General features: G+C 41.5%; 1 protein-coding gene across 1 annotated transcript in view; it reads left to right on the plus strand.

The window, feature by feature from the left end:
• The first annotated feature begins 348 nt into the window (after nt 1-348).
• kcnj19a (potassium inwardly rectifying channel subfamily J member 19a) overlaps nt 349-12,670 on the plus strand; it is a 28,940-nt gene continuing 16,618 nt past the window's right edge. Inside the window, exon 1 of the mRNA XM_049560825.1 lies at nt 349-1,394. Within this exon, the coding sequence (XP_049416782.1) occupies nt 729-1,394 (666 nt within the window). The 5' untranslated portion in view covers nt 349-728. The remainder of the gene's footprint in view (nt 1,395-12,670) is intronic.

Consider the following 12,670-nt stretch of genomic DNA (forward strand, 5'->3'; position numbering starts at 1 on the left):
TTCCAGTAGATGGCACAGTTTTCCTTGAAAGCACAAAGATCCTTCAACCTCATCTCTTCAGATCTCTGTGTGACCCCCCATGCTGTTAATCACATACAGGATCTGTTACAATGTAAAGAAGATGTAAGCACTTGAGAGAAATGAATGGCTAAATTCATCCTCCAATAACTGAATGTATAAATGAAGTCGCACACTGGTTTAATTGACCAGATGAACTACACAAAATGTCAAACTGTCCACCTCTCTGTCCCTCTCTCTCGCTCTTTACACACAAACGCAGTCTTGTGTAACTCTCCCCTCCTCTCTCCCTGCCCCCTTCCCTCCCTCTCCTCGCATCTCTCCCTCACACACACTCACACTCCCCTCTTCATCCTCCACAGCCCACCAGAAGCTGTGAATGGTAGACAGCTCCTCGTATTTCGCTCCGCTGGTGAGCACCACGCCAGTCAGAGTGGAGACTGAGCAGAGCGCACAGCTACTCTCAGCGATCCTCTGATGTCATGTAAAATAACTGGAAAAATAGTGGATATTTTTTTTAATAACAAACGGATAATATCAGTTTTTTAAAAGCTCTTACAAACGCGTGTTTTTAATCCAAGGATTTACGCGCGCTGAAGTGGCCATGGCGCATTTTACGCACTGCAGGTAACCAGTGTTTGGAGGCTCAAACAACCAAAAACATGGATTAAACAGCGAGTCGTTTTTGCTTTTACTTCAGGAGAACTCAAATGGCGGCACTTCGTAGAAAATTCGGCGAAGACTACCAGGTGGTTAACACAAATCGGGCTACCACTTTTTCCGCTCCGGTCAAAAAGAAACGCCAGCGCTTCGTGGACAAGAACGGTCGCTGCAATGTGCAGCACGGAAACCTCGGCGGAGAGACCAGCAGGTACCTCTCTGACCTCTTCACCACTTTGGTAGACCTGAAGTGGCGATGGAACCTGCTCATCTTCATCCTAACTTACACGATCGCCTGGCTGGTCATGGCATCTATGTGGTGGATCATCGCTTATATCAGAGGAGACTTAAATCACGGCCACGACGCGTCCTACACCCCGTGTGTGGCCAATGTTTACAACTTCCCCTCAGCTTTTCTCTTTTTCATCGAGACTGAAGCCACCATCGGTTACGGCTACCGGTACATTACAGAGAAATGTCCGGAGGGCATCATCCTCTTCTTGTTCCAGTCGCTGCTGGGCTCCATAGTGGACGCTTTTCTCATCGGCTGCATGTTCATTAAAATGTCCCAACCTAAGAAACGCGCGGAGACGCTCATGTTCAGTCAGGACGCGGTGATTTCTCAGCGAGACGGCAAGCTGTGCCTCATGTTCCGTGTGGGCAACCTGCGGAACAGCCACATGGTGTCCGCTCAGATCAGGTGCAAACTCATAAAGGTAAGCTCAAGTATCAAACACTGTGATTATGACAACTCCTAGAGAAGTAACCAAAGTGTGGGAGCTGATGTTGTGCATAAATCACACCTTATTTCACAGTATAATACATAAAAGTTACATAAATATGCTGTATAATTACCTTATTATGACTTATTAAACTCCCAGCTGCTTTATTGGATCTTCCCTCAGGAGTTTTGAGGACAGAATATTGCAGTATAGACCTCAGGAGCCATTTCTTTTCTTGCACAACGACTGCGCTCTTGACTGACAGCTGGTGTCTCTTGAGAATCTTTACTTCCCTCTCATGTGAGCCCACAAGGAAAAGGAACAGTTGCATATGCAAGCTTAAAGCGATCTTTCTTAAATGCAACCAGGTCCCACTTCACAACATACACCCTGTTAAACAAAACAGGCTCAAGGTAGCATTACCATAATCCCTCAGCTGCACAACAGTGAGGCTGAGTGCCAGCGGCCAGGTGCATCTCTAACCACTGAGATGAGACAGTGAAGGCTGTCGTTGGTGTTTGCGGGGAAGCGCTGCAGCATGGATGGCCGACACTGCGTCCAAGCATCTGAGCTGACACCTGGACAGAGAGGTGCGTGTCAGTAAGTGGATGTGACAGAGTGGAAGAAAGTTATGCTTAGTGAATCAGCAGTGAGAGGGAGCTTCACACACTACCACAGATCACTGGAGTCAGTAAAACAGCACTCCTGGGAGAGAGCATGCAGCCATAAAAAATGTTTATGTCATCCATAAAGAAATGCATTATTTTGTTTCTTTTCTTTAGGGGGTATTTTTTCTATTTCTCTTCTGTAGGATATAAAATGACACACACCCAAAAAAAGGATAATAAACTCAGCTGTTTTAGTTATAATGTTGTGGCTTTGGAGCCTCCGTACAAACTGTGCCACGTTGGTTATCCACTAATGAAGAGCAGACTTTGGAGGGATATAGCTAATAAACCTCACACTCTGAAAACAAGCAACAATGCAGAAAATTACCACAAACTGTAGCAAGGTTGGCTGGCTCTGCTTTTAATTATCCTAATAGAGCTCCTTCCAGCCATATCCATGTTCAATGTGCAAAATGGGCCATAAAGAAGACAAACAGCATTAGTGAGGTGCTTGGAGCTTGTTTATGTCTGTGTACTCCTCTGCACAGCCACATTGAGCACAGCGTTGGTCAGCCTAATGATGCATGCAGGCAGGGAGGGAGGCAGGCAGGACCGAGCTATTCCACAGTTACAAGCGTGGAGGAAATGAACAGCCCCATAGGCACAAAGTACAATCACACATGTCTTCTCTTGACTCTCCTGCGAGACGTAAGCCCTCAGCATCTCAATCACAGTGTCTCCATCTCTGCAACACACCTATGGGATTGTGTCTTTCAGTTTATCAGCACACTGGAACTCATAGTAATTGGATAGTACAGGGTTTTCTTTTAAAGCAATGCCCCCCAGAAGTGGAAGAAATATAATAAGACTTTGTGTTACTTTCAAAAAGAAAGAAAGAAAAGACATGCATCAATTTTTAGATTGTAGAGCCACTCCACTTCTACCTTTCCTTCTGGGCTGCAAGAAATACAATCAGTATAAATTCCAAGACCTCTCAGCCAACCCCACATCTTTTTACACACTCTCTCTCTGTGAAATACAATAAATACAGCATCCACTGTGTGCTCCTTAGTGTTTTTTTTTCCTTCAGATTTGCTCCAGGGCTTTGTGGTCTAACCTTATTCTTTCGCTTCAAAGACTCTCTTACCGAGACAGAATTTTTGCAGCAGCTCTGCCAGAGTACAGAACACAAGAACATAAATGAGTCATTGTGCAAAGACAAAGGCATTGTTTAGGATGAGCGTACTTAGAGATAACATACATCACATTTAATGTTTGAAAAAAACTAATATAAAAGACTTAAACAGTGAAAATATTTCAGACTGAAGCTTTCAGTGCAGTCCCTGTTTAGAGATGTTGGTGGTGCTGTTGAACTGCAACCCTCTTCAAATCATGCCTCATCATATAAAGTAGTCAGGCATTACTGGAGGAGGAATCATTTAATAAACTTGCATAGAAATTCTGTGTGTGTGTGTGTGTGTGTGTGTGTGTGTGTGTGTGTGTGTGTGTGAAAGAGAGTTTGTGAAAAGTTTTTTGATGACTTGAACATCAAGCTAAAACAGAGTGAATAAACAGCTCTCTGACATACATACATTTACAATCAATACTGGGGCGTGAATACAGACAGTGCAGGCAGTGCGATTGCTCTGAGGCCTGTGGTGTGGGAGGGCCCTTAAAGACAGCGGGCCCTCAAACAATGTGTTGGGTTTAGAATGGGCCCTTATGAGTGAGTGTTCAAAGAAGAATTCATGTTAAATGAAAAATGATGCCATTTGCTATATTTTCCCTAAATAGACAAAGACATCTTCATAATGGCTTTAATTGTTTTTTTGTTTTGTTTTGGTGAAACAGTCAGTCGCAATCTATAACTAAATGATATGCTTATTCTGCATAAACTATAAAAACTACAAATAAATTATGAAAAAACTTTAAAACTAGAAAAAAAGTTCTCATCAGAGTGCAGATCTCAGACAGGCGACCGTTCGGTATGATCACAGCCAGTCTAGACAATTCCAGCAGATGTGCCGCAGTACGTTTCAAAGTTGTCCCACAAGCTAAGAAAAAACTGGGCCTCGTCTATTTCTGACTGAGCTGTGGTGCATTGCACAGTGCAGATCGATTTCTCCAATTGGCAGTCACTGTATGTGAAATATAGGTATGATGTAATGATGAGGTTTTAAATAATTAAAACACATCCACGAATATTTGATGCCTGCTCTGTGTAACTGGACTTTTAACGGTATCAACTTTGTCTGTATGCTACGGTACAACAAAGCAGAAAATAACAATGAACACAATTGAAATCGACAAATAAGAAACTATTGAACTATGTAGCCTACTTAGTTACTTACTGATTTATTTACTTAGATGAAAACGCTCCACTTTTGAAACACTCGCGGTGTGATATGGTCAGAACAAACCTGGCCACAGCTATGGCAGCATACATGTGCACATAAAGTATTAGGTTGATGGGTCCAGTAGTATTCGAGATTAGACTCCAGGCTTGCATCTGGCGAAAATATACATCAATTATTTCGTATTTTCTTATGTATTTTTTTTGTCATATACAGATATGGAATGTTAATTGTTGGCTAATATGTATGTTGATGTTGTCCAATGTCAAGGCTCCATTTGATCATGTGACAAGATGATATACAGTAGCCAGTGCAAAATCTGTCAAGACTGACAAGCTGAGTGGGCAGTCATGCTTTTTCTAACATGAGAACTGACAGAAAAGAACAGGAGGGGAATGTAGCAAAGCTCCCTCAATTAGATTCCTTTAGCTTTTCTTTTGGTGCTGATGCTTGTTTTCATGCTTCAGCGCTTTGACCATCAGAGCGCAATCCATGGTTCTGATAGCTTTCTCTTTGTCCTCTCTACTTTCCCAATACAGTAGCCCAAGTAACTAATTCAACTGTAAAATCCAAGACATTTTTGGTAAAATATACACAGATAGATGGTGTGTTTGTGCTTCATAACTAGAATTTAGTGTGCACTGGGGCCTGTTGTAACAACCTTTCATCTTTGACACCTCCATGATATGAAAGCTTAAATGAATCACACAGCCTGGACAAACAAGTTCATGTTAACCAAACAGGTTAGGTGTGAGGAAAGCATTCTTAGTTTTGACCCTATTGATGACGTTAGGGTTGTTGACACAAAATGGTTTTTATTGCAGTGAAGCGTAACATTGAAAGACCAGTCTGACTCTCACCCCCTGACTGCTACCCCAATACCATTTCCCACCTAAATTAACTTGTGTACGTGGGTTTTTAAACTCGGGATAACCCGTTAAAAATAGGCGACAAACTGCTTTCCCATTGCCAGCAGACAAGTATGTCTTTCTGGTTGTTGTTTTTTTCCTTTAATATAATGGACGTGCCAGAAAACAGGTTAGTAAACAGCAGAAAGCAGCAAGGAGGCCAGTGTTACAGTGGTTATTTCTTTCTTATATCTCTTACTTATTCAGTCTCTCTTTCAAACTCAGTGCTGACTAAGTCTGAACCACTTGGATGGAGACGGACTGTATTTTGTGGCATCTCCTCACTGCATTGCACTGGCAAAGGGGCTAAAATTACCAGGTCCACCTGGGTGTCATATTCCCATCACTGCTGACTGGAACCAATTGAAGCTGGAGCAAATAAATACTGTAACTACTGCAGTCATTTGACCGAGGAGTGAATGCCGATTCTAACCTTCCCCATCAAATACAAAAGCCAGATGCTGGTGGATGTTAGTGGGTTTTGTGTCCAGTGGGAAAGTGCACAGATCCACTGTCCTGTTAAAAGTGGGCCCCTGGTTGCCTGCCCACAACTAGGGTTTTGGTCTTACCTTTATCTCTGATTTGGCCTATTAGTTAGGGCCACACTGTTCCTAAGCTCTGTTCTGGGGTCAGCTGGCCTGCAGTGTAGGGGCAGGAGACAGCTTCTAGTTGCCCATGTCTGTAATGACAGGATGCTACCTGCAGCAGCATGCGGAGTGCAAACTGACACACATGGCTGCTGTGAATTAGATGAAACTCTCATTTTATCCAGCCAGAGTTGCCACATCACACTAACCTAAACGTACAGATCCCCTGTTAGATGATGAAGCCCTTTTAAATTGGAAACACTTGTTGACGCTGCTGTGTTTGGACACCAGAGTTCTGCTGAACTGTGGTGACAGCAGACAGCAGAAGGAAAGGGACAGACAGAGGAATGGAAGCTGTCATACAGAGTCCCGACATAAGCAGTTGAAATGCAGCTTTGCAGGGCATCCATGACAGCCTCGGAGGGCATCCTGGTGGAACATCCTAGCTGAAAATGTGACTCTGGTATTACTGGGAGGGTTGGAGAGAGTGAAGGAATTGATTGAAAGTGATAGAAAGTGGTGGAGGAGCTGGAGAGAGACTCGCACTAAGAGACGGGAGACGTAAAAAGAATTACCAACAGATTTGTTTCTTAATATTTTCATTGTGAGTGGTGCTTTCTATTTCAAAGACACACATACAGGGGAGAGAAATCCTCTCGGTTGTATATCTCCCCAGAGGATTGCAGCATGTGCTATATACAGTAGTCAATAGAAGTGGAATTGATTTCCATTTGTTATCTAATAAGAATAGCAATGCAATTATACTATCAGGTTGTGGAGGGCTGGAGAAAAGACCTGCTGTCATTGATTAGTGGGCCCCAGAGCCAGAAAACCTTAAGACTCTCGACTGCTCACGCTTCTCTCTCCTTTGCATGCCATACTTGAATAATTCAAAGATTCCACAGTGTATAATGTTTTTCTGTATGAGTGTGCATGCACAAAAAGCACACAATCACATATATACAGACAAAATCTTCATCCTTAAGTTTTCCTTCCAAGGCATTTACAAGAAGATGTGTGAGGAAGAGTGTGTGATACTCGTAATGTCTGAGCCAGCAGACTGAAGTGAAAAATAAAGCATTGCTGTTCTTGAATAAACACTACATCTTCAGGCTCCTGACAATGATAATGCATGAGCCTTGTTACACTATTCTCCACACCCAAGTAGAAATCAGAGGCAGCACAGTTACGACAAAACACATTTTTGGCCAAGAACATTGCGACACCATTTCTGCCACAACAACTGCTGAAGTCACCAAGTGTCACAGTGAGGATTAAAACACTTTCCAAGGAAGAAAACTAAACCAGAGCGTAAGACAGAAAGAGTACATTTCAGGCAGAGGCTTAGTATTTCCAAACAACGTCTAATACCAGCTTCATCCTGCTTTGACTTAACTATGGGGAAGCATCAGCCTCGACTGTCACATAATCACTCTTACTTCGCATGCATCCTTAATAGGTTCAGAATCAAATCTTGCAGGTTTTCATGGAAAAACACCATCTTGCTAATAAGTATCTTCAGAGCAGCCCAGTGTCCATAATAATGACCTTCATATTACAATTCCGCAGCACATAATTTATGTAATAGCTTGCCCTTTATGTATCGCAAGGTGGGAAGTTAGAGTGTGGAGGTGGACTGACTTTAATGTCAGAGGCTTCAGTTTGCTTCCAATTACTGACAACAATTAGTGCTGCACAGTGTGCGCTTATTTTGCTTAACCTTAAAGGAGACCTATTATTCCTTTCTTTATTTTCTGTTATATATATAATGTTATGATGGCAGATGTTCACATTAAACATGGCCAAAGTTTTAGATAATGAGGTAAACATATGTAAAAGTAATCCCTGAGAGCAAAAAACCTCAGGCTTTAGAGTGTTCTGAACACTATTTTCAGCGTTGTTTTTCTGCTTTCGAGACAAACATCAGCTCATGACGGATTTCTTTAATTGGTTATCTGTTCCAGGCACGCTACTGCAACTGTTTACATCATGTAGCCCACACTGCTACATGTTGCTACAGCTAGCGCCAGGAAAACATCTAATCTTGGTTGCTGATGTTAATTTCTCTATAAAAAGACGGGCCAAAAACAGGGCGTTTCATACAGACGGCCCTATTTATATGATCTACATTCTCGGAACCCATCAGCTGTATTCGGTGTCTGACTTCCGGCAGACGGCGATACAGCCTCTAAGGGCAGACCCCCGATTTTCTGGCATTCCGGTTTGATTTGGGCGGAGGAGGCGAACTTCCGTTTACGACCTCCGTTTATATATAAGTAAATATGCTGAACCATTGCGATGGATTCAGAGTTTGCAGTGACGCCAATTATGTTCTGCCTCGTTAGTTCACCGCATGGACTGTTTAACCTGGCAACAACTGCAGCCAGCTCAAACGTGATTGGTCCATTATTTTTTTTTTCAACAATATCTTTATTGAATTTTCCAAATTTAGAAAACAAGACAAAACAAAAGGCCAACAAAGTGACACAAATGAGACAGTGTGTTAACATATAGGTCCTTGTAGGACAGAGACATTCAATGAAACAAAAATATTAAACCCTACATTAGGTTTTCCCCTTTACACACATATGGTCACTATAACAGTGCAAAAAATGGGACAGAAAAAAACAACAACAACAAACAAACAAAAAAACAAACAAACAAAAAAAACAGAAAAACAAACAAAAAATGGCGGTTAATAGAATGCTTCTGTAAAGATATAGGATCATGAGTCCATACAAATATCATTGCTGTACAATCCAGTGAGTAAAGGATGAGGAAACAGAGTTATGCAGAGGGTGCACTTATTCTACTCCAGGTTCGTTCAACAGATGAGATAGATCATTGTTTTTACTATATTGGATAAATTGACCCCACACTTTTTGAAATGTCTCCTGTTTGTCCTTTAGAATGTAAGAATTTTTTTCCAGAGGTAAGCAAGAAGATAATTTTTGTGATTGGTTAATATCATGCGGACTACAAGCAGCCTACAACCGGAAACCAGGGCTCTTCCGCTCTTCTTCCGGAGGCAAGATCTCCGGGGTTTGCCTACAGACTCTACATTCAGTGAATGTAGAGTCTGTATATAGAGACTATATGATCTATAGTGCATGGTCTAAAGCATTAGTTCCCAACTGGTGGGTCACAGTCCAAAGTTGGTAAAAAACACATTTTATTTTGAAGTATAGTGAATTTCCAGCACACAGCTTTCATTTCAAAGTGCTGTGTCCTGCTGTAGCGTGAGTGACTAACAGACAGCTACTTAACAGAGACAGCAAACTGGCTCAATGACATGGCCAAATGCAAGTATGATGCTGAATATGTTAAAGTGTGTGGACCTTGAACTAATGACTCAGGAGAAATCTGGACCCAGCGGCTGGGCCAGTTGGGAACCACTGTTCTAAAGTGCATGGTGCAAGTGCATTTCGGGCAAGTCCAACTCCTCTTTGCTGGTTATAGGGTGCATAATCTGGGCCGAAAGTAAGGTGCAAGAAGCAAAGAGGTTGAATTAAGTCCATTCATTCATTTACTAGGTGTGCCTGCACCTGGCGTTTTGCTATTAACATGCTGGATAGTGGATACAGCAAACTGTATAAGCGAGCATGCTGAGAGAAATGCAGTTAGAGCACTAATGTCACTGCAGCAAATATCATTGGACATTAAAGCAGTAAAACTAGAAAAAAGTACCTATAAACTTGACAAAGGAATCAGAACTAAACCTTTAGCTTATGAAATAATCAATGATGTTACGCTGCTCCTTCTGCGCCAATGTGAACTGCATCTCCCTTAACAGGGAGCAGCTCTGTAACTCTGCTCTGATCTCTGCTATGTTCACAGTTTAGAGAATGTAATTAATATTTTCCTCATTAGTGATCTATTACTTCATCCACCTGCAACCCATTTGCACATCTGTGTGTATAACAAGTGTACACGCTTTGTGAACTTGCATATTACCATCTAATAATGTGCCCTTTAAATAGCAGGAAAATACTCCACCATTGACTTTAGACCAGGATTTTTGATGGTCAGTGGCGCAATCACATTTCTGCTGCCTCAAAATGGCAATGTGCCAACAATGTGCCTGACCACACATCATTCTAAGACCTACACACCCATGGGCACTCTGATGGCCACAAGTCATTTGCTACTTACATACTGTGGGTGCTGGCCGTGAAAATGACAAATGCTGCAGCCTGAAAGTAGCAATGACAGATGCGCTGTTCACGGCTTTATGCCAGGTCTAAGATAGGGCCCAGGGGGTGAATACAGGTGTTCGAGCACAGACAGCATGAGGACAATAAACTGCGTAAACGAGTTCTGGTAGAAACCCATAATACAAGCATGAACCTGAAAATGAGCAGAATAGGTCCCTTTTATGTCCATGATGCAGATGTTTTCCCAGCAGGAGAGAAGAAGAGATGCAGCAGAAGACTCAATAATGTGTGTGAATAGCTCGTTATTACACACATAAACCTGAGAAAAACAGCTTGCAGATATTTTTCATGGGCCCGCAGCTTTCTTTAAACATAACTAAGACCACGTCCACACTGACCCAGGTAAACCTGAAAAATCATTTTCATCGCCTTCTCTTTGTGATCACTCATTTTAAGTGCCAGTACAGCCAAGCACATGGCACAGATGTTGTCATCAAGCTGTATTTCTGTTGATTATGTCATAAAACAAAGAACTGTAGCAGCAAAGGAGTTATGTTCACCTGGTTAACAGGTAGCTTTTATGAGCTTCAATCAAATCACCACTTTCTGCTTGTTCAGCTGTCTGACAACAGAGACATTTAAATAATGACAACTAAACTGTGAGCTTGACTGTGTTAAAAACACATTGTAGGTGACTGTGGAGTAAAAGAGAGGACACAACAGAGGTTTAACCAGCTGTGGCAGAGCAACCAGGCTGTGACTTTGATTTTCACTATGATGCATTTTCTTCATTTTGTTGTAGTTTTGTTTTTACCAAAAAACACAGGAAGAGGAGATTTCCCATTACTTTTAGCTGACTGCAACTCTCTGCTCATTTGCTAATTAGTTTTCATTTGTTATCAACACGTGGTATTCAGGTGTTAAAGCTCAATATATGAATATACACTCAGCAACTCCTCCATGAAGGTAATAATATTCTGTTTTTCATTCAACTTTTTGTTCATTTTGGAGGGTATAGTTTGTGGTGCTGTAAAATTGTATAACATTATACTGACATCTGTTTCTATTATTTTGTCCATCCCATTTAAAACAGTTTTGGTAAATAACAGAAACAGCTCTCTGTATATTACAGCACAGCTCAACAGCACCACAAACTGCAGAATTGCTGTTTGTTAAGTGCATACAGTCTCTTTTCAAAATAAACAGAGAATGTTGGTTTGCTGAATACCAAGCGTGTGACCTCAGTGATGATGAATGAATGAACCCTTAGGTGCTGGCTTTATGGATGTTCAGTCTCCACAGGTTGTGGGTAATAAATCCAGTTAAAAAATGGAAAAGGACTCGCACACAGAAAACAAATGTAGACTGAGAGTCTTAATGAAAGATCATTTTACTGGGGATCTTCACAGACAAACAAGCAGCAAACGTTTCAGTCCTCAAGGGACTATCGTCAGTGCATATAATGAGAGGTCCTAGTGGCATGGTTCTTATAGTGTAGTCTTCTCAATCAAACTTGATTGGGCACACCTGGAGCCTTTCACAGAGGGCAGGTAATCAATTAGAGGTAATAGTCGACTAATAGTCCCCAAGCTAGAGTACAGATGTATATCTGTTGATGTACTCATTCACTTTTGAGCTCCTTGTCCAAGGCTGTTTGTATATATGTATATTGTAATGGTGTGATGTGTGACACAGTGCTGGTACCTCTAATTGATTACCTGCCCTCTGTGAAAGGCTCCAGGTGTGCCCAATCAAGTTTGATTGAGAAGACTACACTATAAGAACCATGCCACTAGGACCTCTCATTATATGCACTGACGATAGTCCCTTGAGGACTGAAACGTTTGCTGCTTGTTTGTCTGTGAAGATCCCCAGTAAAATGATCTTTCATTAAGACTCTCAGTCTACATTTGTTTTCTGTGTGCGAGTCCTTTTCCATTTTTTGACTTTCATCTCTGACTACCGCACCAGAATTAAGAAGTTTTTGGACTGATGTTAAGTGCGCAGCTCTTTTTGCTTATTACTTAATAAATCCAGTTCACACACTAATTGACATGCCACTCATTTATTGTTGGCTGGTTAGAATATCCCATTGTAATGGGGATACTACAATAAAGAGAATAAACATAGAACATGTACATATGTTACTAATATGTAACAATAAAAAACTTAAACAGTATGGCATGAAATACACAATGAAGTGAATACATATACATCTTTACAAGGATGAAGAGATGAGGAGAATACTGCCCTCGCTACTGTAGGGATGTGTCAACAAAGAATAAACTCAGTAAGGCTTATATCTATTACTACTGTTCCAGTGCACTCACAGGGCGAACTAAATAAATGCAGGACGGTTCCTTAGTGGACGGGTCACCATGCTCCTGTCACATGAACAAATAAAACTGTGACAGCCTGGCAATACAACTAATTAACATGTATAACATCGTCAGGGTTCATATACAGAGAACGGTGATAAACAGCATCGCCAGCACTTAACTATATAATGTGACTGTCAAACTATCACAAGGGCCAAGCACTGTCAATATATAATATGTGACAGTGCATTACGGCGATGTGAAACACCGCAATGCCAGCTGCAATAATAATATGATACTCACATAATCCTTACATTCTCATGGACGCATGGGATAATAAA

The sequence above is a fragment of the Epinephelus fuscoguttatus genome, linkage group LG19, assembly GCF_011397635.1.
Source record: "Epinephelus fuscoguttatus linkage group LG19, E.fuscoguttatus.final_Chr_v1".
NCBI classification, from domain to species: domain Eukaryota; kingdom Metazoa; phylum Chordata; class Actinopteri; order Perciformes; family Serranidae; genus Epinephelus; species Epinephelus fuscoguttatus.